The sequence below is a fragment of the Phocoena sinus genome, chromosome 3 (genome assembly GCF_008692025.1).
Source record: "Phocoena sinus isolate mPhoSin1 chromosome 3, mPhoSin1.pri, whole genome shotgun sequence".
Classification (NCBI taxonomy): Eukaryota; Metazoa; Chordata; class Mammalia; order Artiodactyla; family Phocoenidae; genus Phocoena; species Phocoena sinus.
In genome coordinates, this window is record NC_045765.1 from 1,503,459 (window position 1) to 1,520,064 (window position 16,606).

Here is a 16,606-nt window from a genome sequence, read left to right on the forward strand (position 1 = left end):
AAGAAGGAGAGCATCTTGGACCTGTCCAAGTACATCGACAAGACGATCCGAGTGAAGTTCCAGGGAGGCCGAGAAGGTGAGGCCCCTCCGCCCGCCCCCTCCACGGTCCACGAGGAGTAACGGGCGGCGGTACCGATAACGGATGCCTGGGCTGCGCTTATAAGCGCTAGGCTTGGACAACTCGTGCTGGCCTGACGGCGCCGGCAGGTAGGAACGGTTACGCCCCTTTTGCAGGTGGGGAAACTGAGGCACGCAAAGGGTCCCCAACCTCACCGGAAGCTACAGTGGCTGGGATTCACGGCTCTGCTTCCTGTGGGTCCTGCCTCACTCAGGCGACTGTCCCAGCTCCTCACGGGTCGTCCTGCACCTGAGGGTTTGGCGCTGCTCACGTTGGGGCCGCATTTTTCTCCGTTGGGGGCCGTCCTGCTCCCACCCACTCGGTGCCAGGAGCCGCCTAGTCGTGACGTCCCAGACATGGCCTAGCGTCCCCTGGGCGGCAGAATTGCCGCAGTTGCGAACCACGGCCCTATGGTCAGTTTCCACCAAGCTGCCTTAAGGGTTTGTTTAAAACAAATCTCGTCTCCTTGTTCACGGTTGCTCCAGGGTAACGCGATGAACGTTTTGTACCTGAGTAATGCAGAGAGCTCTCGACTGCTCTGGGAAGCTTTCCCTGACCCCCACGCCTCCACCCCAGGTCAGGCCCCTGTTGTTATAAGTTCCTGGTAGCACTTGTCACAGTTTGCGGCTTTATGCTGTTACTGTGAGGCTTTAACTCTGAATTTGCTGTTGGAGTCTGGTGCGAAGACGGCAGGAAGGATGCTGCAGGGTTATGCAGGGAGCGCTGCCCGTGGCACAGCCCCAGCTCACTGGCTATGGGACTTTGCGCAAGTTGCTACCCTCTCTGAGCCTCAGTCTCATTTGTCAGAGGTTATTAACTCCACTTACTTCAGTAGTGGCACTGAGATTAAAGTGTTTAAAGCAGGTAACGTGTTTTTCTTTTTTAAAAAAATAAATTTATTGGGCTTCCCTGGTGGCGCAGTGGTTGGGAGTCTGCCTGCCGATGCAGGGGACACGGGTTCGTGCCCCAGTCCGGGAAGATCCCACATGCCGCGGAGCGGCTAGGCCTGTGAGCCATGGCCGCTGAGCCTGCACGTCCGGAGCCTGTGCTCCGCAACGGGAGAGGCCACAACAGTGAGAGGCCCGTGTACTGCAAAAAAATAAAAATAAAAATAAATTTATTTACTTATTTGTTTATTTTTTGGCTGCACTGGGTCTTCGTTGCTGCGCACGGGCTTTCTCTAGCTGCAGGGGCTGCTCTTCGTTGCTGTGCGTGGGCTTCTCATTGTGGTGGCTTCTCTTGTTGTGGAGCATGGGCTCTAGGCGCACGGGCTTCAGTAGCTGTGGTGCACGTGCTCAGTAGTTATGGCTCGCGGGCTCTTGAGCGCAGGCTCAGTAGCTGTGCCGCACAGGCTTAGTTGCTCCGTGGCATGTGGCATCTTCCTGGACCAGGGCTCAAACCCGTGTCCCCTGCATTGGCAGGCGGATTCTTAACCACTGCACCACCAGGGAAGCCACAGGGTTCCCGACACTTAGTGAGAGCCGGTCAACATTTCACATATTCAGCTGCTTCTGAACGTCAGTTTCTTTATTTTGTAAGACAGTGATCCAGACCCCTCCTTCCCTGAGATGTGGATGACTGGGCAGCCTCAGAGGACTAAAAACACAGTGCCTGCCCGTCTAGGTACCCAGTGCAGTGAGGATCGGAATCTTAACAAACACTTGGCACTGTGCTGGCTCCGGGACGTATGAAGAGATGGGGCTCTTGCTTCTCAAGGCGCTAGTGTTCGTTTTCTACGCTTAAACAACATACGTTTTTATCTCACAGCGCCTGTGGTTCCAGACTCTGGGTGCCTCAGGCTCAGGTCTCTGACGAGGTTGCAGTAAAGGAGTGTCTCTGAGAGCCTGTCATCTCAGGCCCAGGCTCCTCTTCCAAGCCTGGGGTCCCCGTTTTCTGCCAAGAGTTGGCCAGGGACCCCCTGGGCTCCTAGAGGCTGCTCACCGCCCCTGCCACGGACTCTGTCTACAGCACTGCACTTCACATCTTCAAGACCAGCAGGAAAATCTCATTTTTGAAATTTCTTTTTTCAGAAAGGGCCCATCCCTTTAACGGCTCACCTATCAGGTCAGGCCCGCCCAGCATAGCCTCTGTTTAGATGTACTGAAAGTCGACCGACTCATGGACGTTAATGAGATCCACGAAGCCGTCTGTTGCAGCCTGAGCACAGACTGATGTCCCATCGTGGGTCCCGTCCCACACTGGGGTTTTGGGTGGGGGAACGCTGGCTCTGTCTGAGCATCCTGCCCGCCTGCTGCAGCGCCCCTGTCCTGGTGAGGAGGGCAGACCCGCGGGTGCAGGCTCGCTGCCCAGCTGGGGCCAAGTGCCTGCATGTGTTACTGGATATGTCACTCTCCGTAACCCCGTTAGGTGGTGCCTTCACGGTCTTTGTTCTGCAGGGGAGGGTAAGCAGGAGAGGAAGAGGGCCAGGGCGTCGCTCTCAGGCGGGGCTGGTGGACCTGTTCTGTAGGACACCACACAGGAAATATTTTCAGCTGCGCCGGCCAGATGGTCTCTTGTCGCGGCTACTCCACTCTGCCATTGCAGCAGGAAAGAAGCCACCGGCGACATTAAACAAATGAGCATGGCCAGGTGCCAGTTAAACTGTTTACAAAACAGGCGCAGGCGGACTTTGCCGACTGTGTTGTGGTGGTGATGGTTTTGGGGTCCGCTGTCACTGCTCCCCATCCGGGAGCCCTTCCCTTCCCTCCCCCGTGGTCTCCCACCTGTCCCGTCCCTGGAGAGGCTGCTCCCACACCTGCATCCGGCTGGGGAGACCCCTCAGCGGCGGGGGCACCCCAATCTCACGTGCTCACACCCGGGCACAGCTCGCATCTGCCCAGGATGACCGTTGATCTTACACCTGTCTGTCTCTCTTTTCTTCTTGGTGATTCCGACAAGCCAGTGGAATCCTGAAAGGGTTTGACCCGCTGCTCAACCTCGTGCTGGATGGCACCATCGAGTACATGAGAGGTGAGTGCAGCCCGTGGGGCTCGGAGGCGTCCTCACTGGGCCTTCCTTACTGTTTGTTCCAAGGCTGCTCCACCGCCGCCCAACCACTGTGTGAACGTGGTGCCTTGTGGATCACATGGCTGACAGATGCGTTGGATCTCCCGCGGTCCCGGCGAGGCTCAGTAGACCATCGTCTCAGGACTTGGTATTTTCCAGATCCAGTCCTCACAACCCTGAGCACCCGCTGGGGCTGAGGCGTGCCCAGCGGGGCTGGAGAGATGCTGCGCCCGCCGTGAGAAAGCCGGCTGCCGTGTGGCTCGTCCTGCCCCCTTATCTCCTGCTGTCCCTGTGTGTTAACCCCCGGCTGCTGACGGAGGGCCCCCTCCCCCTTATTCCCTGTCCCCCCAGGTCCCCAGACCCTTCGCATGGTGGTCAGGCCAGCCCTTGCCCGTCAGCCAGCAGGTTCTCCAGCTCAGCCTGACCGTAGCATGAAGGGGACCGCAAGGCCTAGGAGAGAGGGGGTGTCTTTTCTGGGAACTGTCGATGTTGAGACACACGTTAGTCTGGTGAAGAGTTAATGGAGCCACACAGAAGTGTCAAAGGGCCCCCAGGGAGAGGCCCTCTTTGTGGGGAAGCGACTCTGTGGGGCCTCTTGCTTTGCCCTCGTCTTCCCTCTTCGCACTGAGTCTGCCCAGAGTCCCCCCCCGCTGGGATCCCGGCCTGGCCTCCTTGGGCGGATGACTTTCTGGGAAAGGACAGCCTCACCTCGTGGGGCTGTAGGGAAAACCAAGGGAGCTGGGGTGTGCCACGCGCTTAGACGGGCCCGGGTGGAACAGCCCTGGAGGCATGGCTGCTGTTCCTGTGTCAGAGGCCGCTCCCGCCTGGGCCCTGGCTCGCTCCTGGGCTGCGTCTGCGCCCTCTTCTCACCCCCAGAACGGCCCCGGGACAGAGGCCCTGACGCGTGCACACGGTTCCGGGAGGGGAGGGGCAGGGCAGGCTTGGACAGCGGTCATCCTGCAGGGTCTGGGAGTGGGGAGCCACACCCCAAGTCGGGCCTCCCCAGCTCGCCATCGTGCAGTAACAGTAATGGAGGCCTCGCCGTCGTGACCTCAGGAGAGCTTTCCTCGGTGTGCCATCACTTCCCCGGGTCCCTCGCCCCACTGTGAACAGCCCGTTGGCACGGGGGTGAATGGTGGCCCCGCAGAGCTTCCGAGATTCTGCAAATGGGGTTTTTCTCTGCCGCCCATCTGAGAACTCGGTCTCCGCTGTCCCCCGGGCTGTGTCCTCATTGTAGAAGGAGGACAGGCTGCACGCAGCTATTTCCAGAGCTCTTCCTGAGCCTCGTGGTCTGTCTCGGGGAGAGGCTGCCAGCTGGCTTGGGAGTGGGGCCCTTCGCCTGCCCTCCCCACCCCCCCACCGCGGGCCCACCTCTGGTCCTCCTGGACCTCTGAGCCCGCACCGCCTCATTGCCGCCCCTCTTCTTTTGCAGACCCTGACGACCAGTACAAGCTCACGGAGGACACCCGGCAGCTGGGCCTGGTGGTGTGCAGGGGCACCTCCGTGGTGCTCATCTGCCCGCAGGACGGCATGGAAGCCATCCCCAACCCCTTCATCCAGCAGCAAGACGCCTAGCGGCCGGGGCCGCCTCTCCCCCAGGACTCGGGCCACCCGTAGGAACGGAACTTTCCTTTTTGTATTGCTTATGTTTTTGTTTTCTTTATAAAATTGCAAACCTCAAGTGTCCAGGAGCCCTGGACTCTGGCTTTCAGCCTTGGTGTTCTGGCAAGACCTGGGCCCCAGGGATGCGGTCCATCCAGCAGAGTTTGCACGCCGTCTGGGGTCCAGGCCCAGGGCTGGGGGGCTCGGAGGTGACTGAGCGTGCACGGTCCAGGTGAGGGCACGGGACCTGGAGGCCGGAGCCTTTGCAGAGCCCCCCTGGGGCCACAGCCCATGCAGACCCCCCCCAGCCAGCCTTCTCAGCGGCAGGCCCTGTCACTTCAGTGCCTCTGTACGCTGGCCCGAGTGGTCCCCCAAAGCCGGGTCCTTCTGTGTCACATCCCCGCACAGCCGTGACCTCACAAAGAACAAACTGGATGGAGCCTTGCTGTCCGCCCGGTCCCACGACCTCCTAGCCCAACCTGCTTCCCACCTCAGAGGACGAGCCCACCCCTGCCCCTCAGCTGGCGACTCCGTGGGCCATGATCCTGAATGTCCCCATGCTCGCCCTCAGGAAGCAGGGCTTTCTCCTGGCCCCATTTCCTAAACGCAGTGTCCTCGTTAGGACCCTACCTCCATGGCACCATCTGCTGAGAGCAGGCATATGTCTGCTATTTGTAGGAGTGCTGGGCATGTGAGGACGAGCGGGGCCAGGAGTGAATGGGAGTCGTCCTGGCGGGAACTGTAGACCAGGGCCCCTCCACCAACGGCTGGTGACACACGGGAACCCACCGCACAAGGGGACCCAGCTGGATGGCCCCCACGCTACCTGTCCGTCGTTGCCACCAGATAAACCGAGAGCAGCTGGCTTATCGCGGGGATCTGAGCTCTGCTGTGGCCCTGCTGCCGGGGATTAGTCGTGGGGCCACGTAGCCAAGCCCCGGGTGCTCATCCCTCCCGGCCCACTTCCCTGCCAGCTGGCGGCCCTGCCTCATCCAGCTCCCTCATCAGAGGCCTCAGCCCCAGCAGCTGGGCAGCGGGGGGGCCTGGGCTAGCTGGGGTCACAGCCCCAGGGAAGGCTGTGACAGAGAACTTGGGCGCACGCAAACTGCCAACATCCAACCTGACGCATCCTGCTCTTCGGGGGCAATTCCCGTGCCCATTCAACAGCCGGGGGACTGCAACTCCGGCAGGGGGGGGGACACACGGTGGAGGGACCAAGAACCTGGGCACCAGTGCCTCTGTTCTCTCCACACACCCAGCCTGCCCTATCTGAGGCTGAGACACAAAGGCTGAGACCCAGATCTTGGGGTCAGAAGGCCCAGGGGTCCGGACCCCAGGGTGGGGTGGGGTGGGGTGAGGGAGCAGTGAGGGCTGGAGGCTAATCAGACCTCGTTAGAGCCCCGGGGCAGCCAGGGGCCAGGACAGATGGACAAGGACACCTGGCTTTCCAGCTCCCAGCTTTGGTTGCACAGAAAGCAAGGCTTGTCTCGGGAGCCTCTCTGCTCCATCATTACAGCCCTCAAAGACTTCAGACCGCTCTCCACCCACCCCTCACCTCCCAGCCGATGAGCGCAAAAGTTCCCTGTGACCACAAAGTCTGGGGCCTCAATCTCCTTCTACCACTTGCTGTGTGGCTGAGGGTAAGTGTCCCAACCTCTCAGAGGTCCCATTCCTTCTCTCTTAAGCTCAGAAAAAGTCATCCAGTATCCACTCTGTGGCCGGGCACTGGGCTGCTGTTGGACGGGGAGTTGGTTAAGAGCACAGATCTTTGTGTTCAAGTCTGAGGCTGCGAACAAGATGCTCCGGGGGCCCAAGAGAGGGAGACCCTGACCTCCTGGGGGCTCAGGCAGAACTCCCCAGAAAGGGCGGTAAGATGAGCTTGTTCCACTGAACCGTATCCACCCTACAGAGTCACTATGACCTCGTTTGTAAAAGACTGTAAATAACCTAGCTGCCCATCACTGGGGGATCTGCTGGAGAAACTCAGGTTCCTCTGGCCAAATATCAACACAAAGCAACTTTTCACAGAGAGGTAGATACATCTCTTTGTGCAGCCACTAATTCCCTGCAGCTTCCCTCGCAGAAGGGAGAGTCTGTTTCTCCACCCCTTGGAATCTGGGGGCTCAGTTTAATGGTAAGAATACGGCAGGAGTGACATGGCATTCAGAGCTTAGTTTGCCAAGGAGCCCTGTGGCTCCTACCTTTGTCCTCTCGGAACACTGCCCAGAGGTGGCCGTGTGTCTGAGGCCTCCTGAGTTAGCCCAGGTAACACTGAGCCCAGCGGAGGAACTTTGCTGCCAACCCACAGAATCATGAGGAATAATCAGTTTTTATGCCCCTACGTTGGGGGATGTTTGTTACGCAGTGACAGGTCACTGAGACTTGCTGACATACAAGTGTAGCATGTGCGTGGTGTAACACCATTTCTTTAAGATGATCCTTATTAAGAAGATCTTATGTTTCTATGCTTTTAAATATATTGAGAAGGATCTAGAAAGATCCTGCTGACCCAGGACTGAAGATGGTGATGAAAGGGGGATGTTAGCCTATCCTTAACATTTTAATATTTCATGAGAAATTTAATATTTTACAGAGTGTTATATTGAAATTTTAATATTTTACAAGGAGCCTGAGAAAGAGAAGGCCAGAGGCAGATAGGGAGACGCAGGGCAAGACTGAGGGAGACTAGGAAAGGCAGACACAGAGGCGGAGACTAGAGAAGGAAGAGGGAGAAATGAGCCGGTGACACTGATCCCGCCCCCTCTGCCCCCTGGCCCCCGTATAAATCCCTGGCATCCCCGGCCGGCCAACCCGCCAGCCAGCCCACCACGCTGTCCGGAGGCTCCCCACTGACCCCTGCCCAGTTCCCACCCTTTCAGCTCCCTGCCCACGGTCAGCGCGGGCCTTGGAACACCGGGCGGGGGCTGCAGCCATCGGACGGGGGGCGGGGGGGGCCCGCCGGTCCTGTTCCACGTACCCACGGTCACCACAGCCCACAGCTTGCAGGTGCTGTCTGCCAAGGCCCCGCTCCGGGAGACGTCGCCAGAGGCCCCGGCAGGCCCCACCATGAGCCCAGACCAGGATCCCACTCCACGGCAGATTCCAGAGTCTTCTGAAGGTGGACAGGATCTTGACATTGCTGATGGTCAGCCCTGCCCCTCCCCACAGCTGCCTTGTCCCCGGAACAGCTTTAGCAACAGGCTGGGCTGACGTACACCTTCTGGTTCACTCAGCCCCCTACCCCAAACCCTTTCCTTATCCCCATCCACAGATGAGGACGCTAAGGCCCAGAGAGGCTGGGCAACGTGTACTGGGTCACACAGCCGGGATCCTAACTCAGGGGGCGGGCTGCCCCCCACATCCCTCCTGTGCTCTGAAAGCTGTCTCGTGGGTGAGAAACAGGCCCAAAGCTAGGTGGGTGGGAAGGAAACGGGAAGGAACCGCCTGCCCACCTGGCCCCAGGAGCTGGGAGGGAACAGCTTCCCCCTTTCTCACGACCAGGTCTGGTCCTGCCACCCACAGACATGGGGAGCCCTCATCTCCACCCTGGAGCACCAGTGATGCCGCAGAGCCCTGCAGCCCCCCATGGCTGGCCAGTGAGGCAGGAGAGGAATCCAGTTCCGCCTGGACTCAGACGTGGACGTGGATGTAAAAGGAAGAAGCTTTTGTTGACTTTGCAAATGGTGTGTGGGGGGGAGGGGTCTTGGATCCCTGGGGCTGTTGGATTGTGACGCCCCGGGGGTCTGGCCCTCCTGCTTCTCGCTTCCTCCCCAGCTCCAAGCCCGAAGCCCTCACTGTCCGCAGGAATAGTGCCTTCCACCCCGCCCCATCCACTCCATCAGACCGAGAGCTTCTTGGCTCTGGTGTGCAGTAAATGTCCTCCGCTGAAAAGCGCATGTCTTTTCATGCTCTCTGCCTGTGTTCAGGGCCCAGGTCAGCTCCTTGACCCACCCCGTCCCGTCCCCAAGCCATGCTGACTGGAGCCTGCAGGGGTCAGGACTCACCCAGGAATGAAGAGCCCAGAGGGAAAACAACATTCCTGGCTGAGGGGGCTGACCAGGAGCCTGGGATCCAGGCGGATATGCCTTTGGGCCCCACCCTGTCGCTAATTTCTGAGTTCTCTTTCCCCACCTCTGCGCCGCTCCCCTCCCTCCGCCCGTCTCCCCCAAAGCACCAGATTCACACCCACTGCGTGTCTTAGAGGAACCCCAAATTAATGTGCCCCAAGCTGATGCTCCCCCTTCCGCCTGCCACCTCCCCAGCTTTCCTCATCCCGGGATCCATCCCCACAAGTCCCCCCGCTTGCCCAGGTTCCAAACCTTGGGGTCACCCTTGACCTCCCCCCGCCCCCATGCATCCCATCCGTCAGCAAGTACTGACAGCTCTACTTCAGAACTTATCCCAAAGCTTTTAAGGGACAAATAACACCAATCCAACCTTGGACACCAGAGGAGGAAGGAATATTCCCTGTTATATGAGGGCAGTGTGAGCAAAACCTGTCAAAAACATTGCAGAAAAAGAAAACCACAGACCAATATCCCTCACGAATACAGATGCAAAGACCCCTCACCAAACATCACCAGATTGGATCCAAAGGATTGCACATCGTGACCACCAGGTGGTCGTGGCCAGGAATGCAATGTTGGTTTAACACTGGAAAATCACCACATCGACAGAATAAAGGAGAAAAAAACCCATGACCATGTCATAGCCGCACTTCCTTGGGACCCTGGGACTTGCCGACTAGGGCCTGCCTCGCACAAGAGGCTAGTGTCAGTTCGAGACCCCCACTTGACCACACAGAATGGCGGCAGAGGCCCCAACGCCACGTCTGGGCAGCCCCGCGGGCTTTGCCCACACCAGGCCCTTTGCCGGCAGGCCTCTCCCACCCTCTGGGGCCCTCAGAGCTTGTCCTGTGATGTTTGCCTTACAGTCTGGCTTTGGGCCCCTTTTTGTGGCGGGAGCCGCATTTGGGGACTGGCCTCCCCATGCACAGCCCGGGAAAATGCTGACTCAGTAAATAACACCAGCTAACCAACCACTCAAGGCTGTTTACCATGGACGGGGCAGACAGACTTGTGAATCATACAGTCCTGTGTCATCCTCCCAACAACCTCGAGGGACTGGTTGCTATGATTCCCACATTACACATGAGGTTCCTGGGGCTCAGAGAGGTTAGGTCTTTAGTCAAGGTCACCCTGAGGGGACCCGGCACAGCCCCAGGGGCCTGGAGCCCAAGGCCTCAATCCCTCTGCTCTCTGGCCTGCCAGAAATCCAGGACTCTGCTCCCGTTACAGAGGGAAAGCCACTTGTCTGAAGCCACACCTGAGGCTCCCAGGCCATGTGACCCCTCCCTCCCCTGGCCCCGACCGCCAGTCCTGCACATCTCACCAGAGAACGAAGGAGAGAAGAGCTTTTAACTTTAGAAATAGTTACTGCCACCTAAGGGTTCCTGCTGGCTTTCCCAGGCATGAGGACGCAGAACGGGGAGAGCCATGGCCCTGCGACACTCCCACCCAGAGGGACACACGGGGGTTACGGAAGCCCCCTGGCTGGCAGCCACCTCCAGGCCCCCTGCCCCTGCCACAGCTCCCCCATCTGGAGCCACCCTCTCCTCCCAGGGGGTCTGTCTCCACGGCAACATCCCCATCACAGGTGGTCGTAACCTTGGCGACCAGGTACTGCTGCCCCACCACCTGGGAGGCTGGGATCCCTGGACGCATCCCCTTCCCATGTCCCCTCAGCCCCCACGGAGGCATCCCACTGGGGATGCTGGGCCAGGAGAGGCCACCCAGAAGCTGAGCCCACCTCCCTCCCCTTGCTAAATGCAACAGAATGGCAATGACGATGTGTACATTCTAGCCGGTTGCTGAGGACCTACTATGTGCTCATGGGCTCCCTCTTGGCACAGAGAGCAGGTTCATGCTGACCACGGACAGAGAGAAGACAAGACAGTGGTTTCAGGCAGCCGTAGATGCTTCCCTACTCAGACCCCCAGAACCTCCACCTCCGGGGCCAAAACCTACAGCCCTCAACGTCACTGGACTATTGGTTCATTCAGCCAGTCCTTACTGGACGCCTACTCTGTGTCTGCTGGAGCTGCGGCCGAGAAGAAGGCGGGGCCCACGATAAACAGGATGAATCAGTAAATTACACAGTGTCTTAACTAGAGAGAGTGCCGAGGAGGCAGAGAGGGGACAGAAGGAGGCAAAGGGTGGAGCCATGAGTCAGGAAGGGGTGAGCCAGGCTGATGGCTGGGGGAAGGCACTGCAGGCAGAGGGGGACAGCTGTTCAAAGGTCCTGAGGCGGGCAGTGTCCGAGACCTCATCCTGCCCTTCAGCCAGGCTTCCTTCCGGAGCAATGAATGCAAGCTGGGCAGAGCCACTGAGCGCCCTGGTGTCCCCCTGTGGACACCGAGGACAGTGATGTCCCCCTCCATCATTGAGTGGGGTCTCTGCAGCCCTAGAAGACAGATACTGTTTGGGTCCCCATTTTACAGATGTGGAAACTGAGGCTGCAGGGGAGTCTCCCACAGTTCCACAGGCAGGAAGTAGGTTTGAACCCTGACCACCGCATTGGTTACCCCCTTCTCCCTGCAGGACTCATCTCAAGCACCCTCTCCTTGGAAAAGCGTCTCTGACCCCCAGCCTAGGTTGGGTACCGAGTATCATCTGCTGAGTTTTCCGCCACCACCTTTTGTGATAATGTCACAAATCTGCTCCCCCAGGCCCATGGCGAGCCCTCCCCCCCCCCCGGCCACGTCTCCTCCCTCTGGCCCGGCGCTTGACCTGGTACTCAGACCTACTGGCACACAGTAGGAAAGTGCTTGCTTTCCTAGAGCCCTGGGTGGCAGGTATCAGAGCCTCATTTTACAGAGGGAAACAGAAGCTCAGAGCTGGGAAGCGACTGCCCTGAGGTCACACAGCCTCTGCAGCAGTGACTCCTCTATGCGGGCACTGGGCTGTCCGTGGGGATGGGGAACCACAAGGGAGGGGAGCCCACGTCCTCCTCCTGGAACTCTGTTGGCCAGGAAAGGGATCTGCCCCCTTGTCCCATGGGGACCTGGCCTACGGCCTCCTGGGATGCGGTTTCCAGGCCTCCGGCCAACACGACAGTCTGGGAATGGAGCCTGCTCGAATCACAGTTGGCTGAGCTGATGCCAGGCCACCATGGAAGCAGCTGGGAGGGCGCAGCGATCAGGGAAGGCTGGTGGGGATGGGATCATGAGAGGTTACACGCCTAGCCCCCTGGGCAGCCAGGCCCACCTTGAGCCCCTCTCTTGGGACAAATGGTATCTCTGAGCCTCGACTTGTGGATCTGTGAAATGGGAATAGTAAGTGTCCACCTGTAACCACGACCCTGCAGCAAGCACAAGAGGGCCCGTGTTTGGAACGGAGCCCAGCATATAGTAAGTGCTCAGTAATCTCGCTAATTAATCGTGTATTAGCATGACGGTGAAGGGGGGGAGGGTGCCCCCACCCCGTCCTCTGCCCCTGCGCCTCCCACGCTGCAGTAATGTCCTGCCTCTCACCCTGGACTCCACAGCGTGAGCTCCCTAAACAGGGCCGATGCTGGGCAGGCTCTGTCCCGGGGGGGTCAGGACACTCCACTCCTGATTCCATTTCTGCCCTGGCTTGCACAATATTCCAACCTGGGAGTCAGGATAGGGACACTTCACCCCAACATTTAGTGATTCTAGGACATCTGCTCCAACAAGACGCCTGTCATCAGATGAGGCAGGCCTCCCTCCTAACTTGAGGTTCCCAAGTTGGGGGTGCCCACGGCTCCCCAAACCACCACAGTAAAAGGGTCATTCTTTCCACAAATGTCCAGCATTGAGCTGCAGCATAAATAAGCGATTACAAACTGGCCAACAAAGGATGCAGGGGAAGGCATTCCAGGCAGAGGGAACAGCGAAGGCCAAGGCCCTGAGACTGGCAGGAGCCAGGCATGTTTGAAAAGGGGCAAGGGGGCCTCACTGGGAAGGAGTGAGGCGGCCGGCGGGAGGAAGGCGTGGGTAGGGAAGATCCAGAAACACACACCGAGTTTAGCCATGAATCTGAGGGCAACAGGGAGCCGTAGTTGGTTCTAGAGGCCAGGGGTTAAGCATCCTCCGGGGCCCATGTGAGGAATGGGCCTGGAGCGCTGGCCGGATCGGAAGAGGCTGGGGCAGGTATCCAGGTGCCGGGTGGCGGAGGCTGGAGTGGGGTCAGCGAGGAGAGGCCAGATCCCAGAGGGTCACAGATGGGGAGCCCTGTGTTCCCTGCACCGCAGCCTCTGCAGGCCCACCAAAGCCATGGCCACAGGGGTGAGCGGCAGGCGCTCCCGGGTCCTGGACGCCCTGCCCTTCCCCCGCCCGCCGCCCTGGCGCCAAGTCCCGGCACCTGCGCGCACGTGTCCTCGCGCCCCGCAGCCCCGCACACCTGCCTGCGGTCGGGTCACCGCGCACCCCAGCCGACGGGCCGCGCGCACGTCCGGGCGCAGTCCCACGCGCCCCCGCACCGCGCGCCGTGGAGGGCGGCGGCGGGCACGCGCCGGCGGCGGCGCGCACGGTGGACCCGGGAGGTGGCGGCTGCTCTTGTCGGCTCCGGGCGGCCCCCGCGCCGCAGCCTGCGCCCTGTCCGCGGCGGAGCCGCCCAGGTGAGTGGCCGCGCCGGACTCCGAGACCTCGCTGCGCCTGCCCTCCGCAGCCCGCCCCCCCGAGCCCCCACCCTCGCCCGGGGACCACTCTCACTGAGCGCCCCTCCCGGGCTCATTGCTCCTCGCCAGGCCCCCAGCGCTCCCCCTGGAAACTTTGAGGGGCCACTCCCCGTGCTGGGGTCCCCCTGTTCCTCCGCTGGAGCGCCGAGGATCAGGGAGGCAGATGGGCTTCTCTCTGGGGCAGTGGGTACGCCTGGGGGGATGCGACCCCTTCCATGAGGGGAAGGAAGGGGGACTGGCTGGGTCTGGGGGTGGACGACGGTCGGGATGGTAGCGTCACCCCCAAGCCTTCCTGCCCTCCCCTCCAGCGGGGTCTGGTCCAGCCTAGGGGGTGCCGAGCTGCCAGGAAGGAGAAGGAAGCGTTTGGGGTCCACACCAGGACCTGCTGCATCCCTGGGAATGGGGACAGCTCAGCCGGGTGGGAGGGATTTGGGAGCACAGAGCCGAGCCCCCTGCACTGAAGGCCTGTGTCCAAGCAGCAGCAAGGATGGGGTCGGGGGAGCTTCTCTCCATCCCGTGAGGTTGGGCATGGGTGCCCCCCAGGGCCTCTGGGGCCAGGCCTGGGAGGCCACTGAGCCCCATTCAACAAGTTGGGCAGGGGTGGGGGGGACAGCACCTTATGCCTTGCCTGATCTGGGTGCAGGAAAGGACCCGGTCCTTATTTTTGAGACTGCCTTATGACTGGTTTTTTCAACACGCGCCCCAGGCACTGACAACACAGGCACCCCAGCCCCCCAGTTCTGAGGAATCAGAACTTCTGGGGTTTGTGCCCCAGAACCTGCATTTTTAACAAGCAGTGCCTGGTGAATCCATGTTTGTACAGAGATGGTTGCTGGTGGGGGCATGGGGAGGGGGTGTCTGCTGCAGTATGGCAGCGGCAGAGGGACCATCTGGGGCTCGATGGGGGAACTTTTAGGCACAGCAGGGCTCTGAAACCTGGAGCAACCCAGAAGGGCTCCCTGGAGGAGGTGTGGAGGCTGGGAAGGCTATGGCGTGTGAGTGCCCAGAGGTGGAGGACACAGGCTCTCTGTGGATGAGACTGGTGAAACCAGGTGCAGGCAAGCGGGGAGAGGTCTGGGGCCGTCGGGCTGTGGGTATACTGCCTTGCCCATTCCCCGCTGAGCTGGAGTGGCAGCCATCTGAGACAGGATCTGAGCTGGAAGACCCCGTGGGCCCACCCCATAGGCTTCCCCTGCAGATGCAGCTCCTCCGCTCTACCTGGATGGCGTGGGGAGATGGGAAGGGGACGCCCAACCATGGGACGAGGGCTCACAGTAGGGCTAAAGCCAGCTGTCCTCGGCCTGCTTCTCTGTTCCCCGTCCCAGCTGGTGACTTCCGGCAAAGGACAGCCCCTCTCTGAGCTCCAGTCTTGAGACGGACATCAACACGGGGGGTGATAAATGGAGGTGCGCTGCACCCCTGGCATGGGGCTGCTACGAGATAGATGCTCTGAGACCGTGGGGCAGCCATGATCATCCTCACTGGTACCCCAGCAGCTCTGCCTTGCACCTGCTCAGCCTCAGTGGGATCATCTGTAGAATGGAGGTGGCTGCTCCTAGCCAGCCCCGCTCGATGCCTGGGATCCAAAGGTGCCTTGCTGAGTGGGAATTACAAAGCAGATCTTAGGCATCAACTTGATTTCTCTTCCCACAGTGCTGTCATTCTTGGGCTCCCCTGAGTCACCACCTAGTCACCAGGTAGGGAGCCTCTTGGAGAACTCTCCAAGCAGAGCTTGTCCTGGGTGGGCCCGGGAGAGCCGCCCACCACCCCATGTCAATCCTGGGCCTCTTAAGAGGGCCGTCCATCCACCCTCCAGTAGGGCTCTGGGATTCAGTGGAAGGGAGCTGGCATCAGACCCGGGTTCAAATGTTGACTCTCAAGCTGAGTGCTGCCAGGAGAGCTGGGGTGCAGTCTCTCACCCTCAGTCTCCTTTTCTCCAAGTGGGTTTCGTTATTCTCCCCACTCAGGGCTCGGCTGGGCTAGCGTGCTACACAGTGGGCATTCAAAACGTGGTTCCAGATCTAGAGGCCTCACCTGCAGAGGGCGGTCCACAGCCCCCCTGCACAGGCTGGCAAGGAAAGTGGGTCGGGAGTCCTCCAGCCCCCCGAAGGTTTAACGGGGACTAAAGGCAGCTGGAGGCTAATTAGGGCTTAATGAATTGTCATGGATCAAAGTCCCGGGAGGGCCCGGATCTAGGCCAAAGGATGCACCATTCCTGAGGGGTCGGCAGTGCGTCCCCAAAAGCAGGCCTCAGAGGGCCCGGCGCTGCTTGTGGCTGGGCCCCACCCCCCAAGTCGGTCTAGCCGCTGGAATAGGGAGCGCTTTGAGGAACTGCCAGCCGCACTGCCCTTGCTCCTTCTGGCCCCAGTTGTGGCCCCGGGGACAGAGGGGCTGGCTGCAACCATCTACTCCCCCCGCCCCTGCCCTCCTGGTGGGTTCAGCTGCCGCCTGCAGGAGGGGCCTGGCTCAGCCTTGCTCAAGGGCGTGTTCAGCATCCCCCAGCCTGAGAGGGGTCGGGAGGATGAGTCCCATGTGGCTTTTCGGGGGCAAAAGCTGGCTCAAGATAGAAGGGATGGGAGGGGGAGGGACCCTGGCCAGGAGGGAAGGAGGAAGCTAGCTACCTGGCCAGGACCCCTGGGGCTGGGCTGCCTCTGCTCCAGGGGAGGGGCCCTGGCAACCCCAGCCCCCTCGGCTTAAGAACTTCCTGGTAAATTTGGGTACAGGACAGCTTGGGGCGAAGGGGAGGAGGGGTCTCCATTTCCCAGGTCCTGCCTGGACGGACAGATTTTGGGCTCCTCCCCCGGGGTAGGTCCCTGCACTGCAGTTGAGGCTGATAGCAGACCCTGCGGGGAGCTCGGCCCCCTCCACCTTCCAGCCCGCAGAGCAAGCGCACAGCTCTGGGGAGGCCTCCACCCACCTCCTCTTCAAATCTGCAAAGACCCTGCGTGAGTCTCCTGAGGTTGCTGCCACAAATCTTCACCACAAACCTAGTGCTGAAACCACACACATTGATTCTCTGACAGTGCTGGGGGTCAGGAGTCCGACTGGGGTCTCACGGGGCTGAGTCTAGGTGTGGGCAGGGCCGGTCCTGCCGGAGGCTCCAGGGCAGCATCGGTTCCCGCCTTTTCCAGCTTCTAGAGGCGCCGCCTCCCTGGCTCGCGGCCCCTCCTGCATCCTCAC

General features: G+C 60.3%; 2 protein-coding genes across 11 annotated transcripts in view; one reads left to right on the forward strand and one right to left on the reverse strand.

The window, feature by feature from the left end:
- SPPL2B (signal peptide peptidase like 2B) overlaps positions 1 to 16,606 on the reverse strand; it is a 48,819-nt gene that overhangs the window by 16,646 nt on the left and 15,567 nt on the right. For 2 of the 10 annotated variants that reach the window (XM_032625107.1, XM_032625111.1), the window contains exon 1: positions 274 to 1,045. The exons of 5 other annotated variants lie outside the window; for them this stretch is intronic. In XM_032625107.1, the coding sequence (XP_032480998.1) occupies positions 274 to 476 (203 nt within the window). In that variant the 5' untranslated portion in view covers positions 477 to 1,045. Of the gene's footprint in view, positions 1 to 273; positions 1,047 to 16,606 lie in introns of those variants that run through there. 3 more of the 10 variants (XM_032625110.1, XM_032625112.1, XM_032625108.1) reach the window with 2 other exon arrangements.
- LSM7 (LSM7 homolog, U6 small nuclear RNA and mRNA degradation associated) lies at positions 1,474 to 4,835 on the forward strand. Its single transcript, XM_032625119.1, has 3 exons — positions 1,474 to 2,707; positions 3,021 to 3,088; positions 4,557 to 4,835. Exons 1-3 carry the CDS (start codon positions 2,694 to 2,696, stop codon positions 4,697 to 4,699), a joined length of 225 nt encoding a protein of 74 aa, XP_032481010.1. The 5' UTR covers positions 1,474 to 2,693; the 3' UTR covers positions 4,700 to 4,835.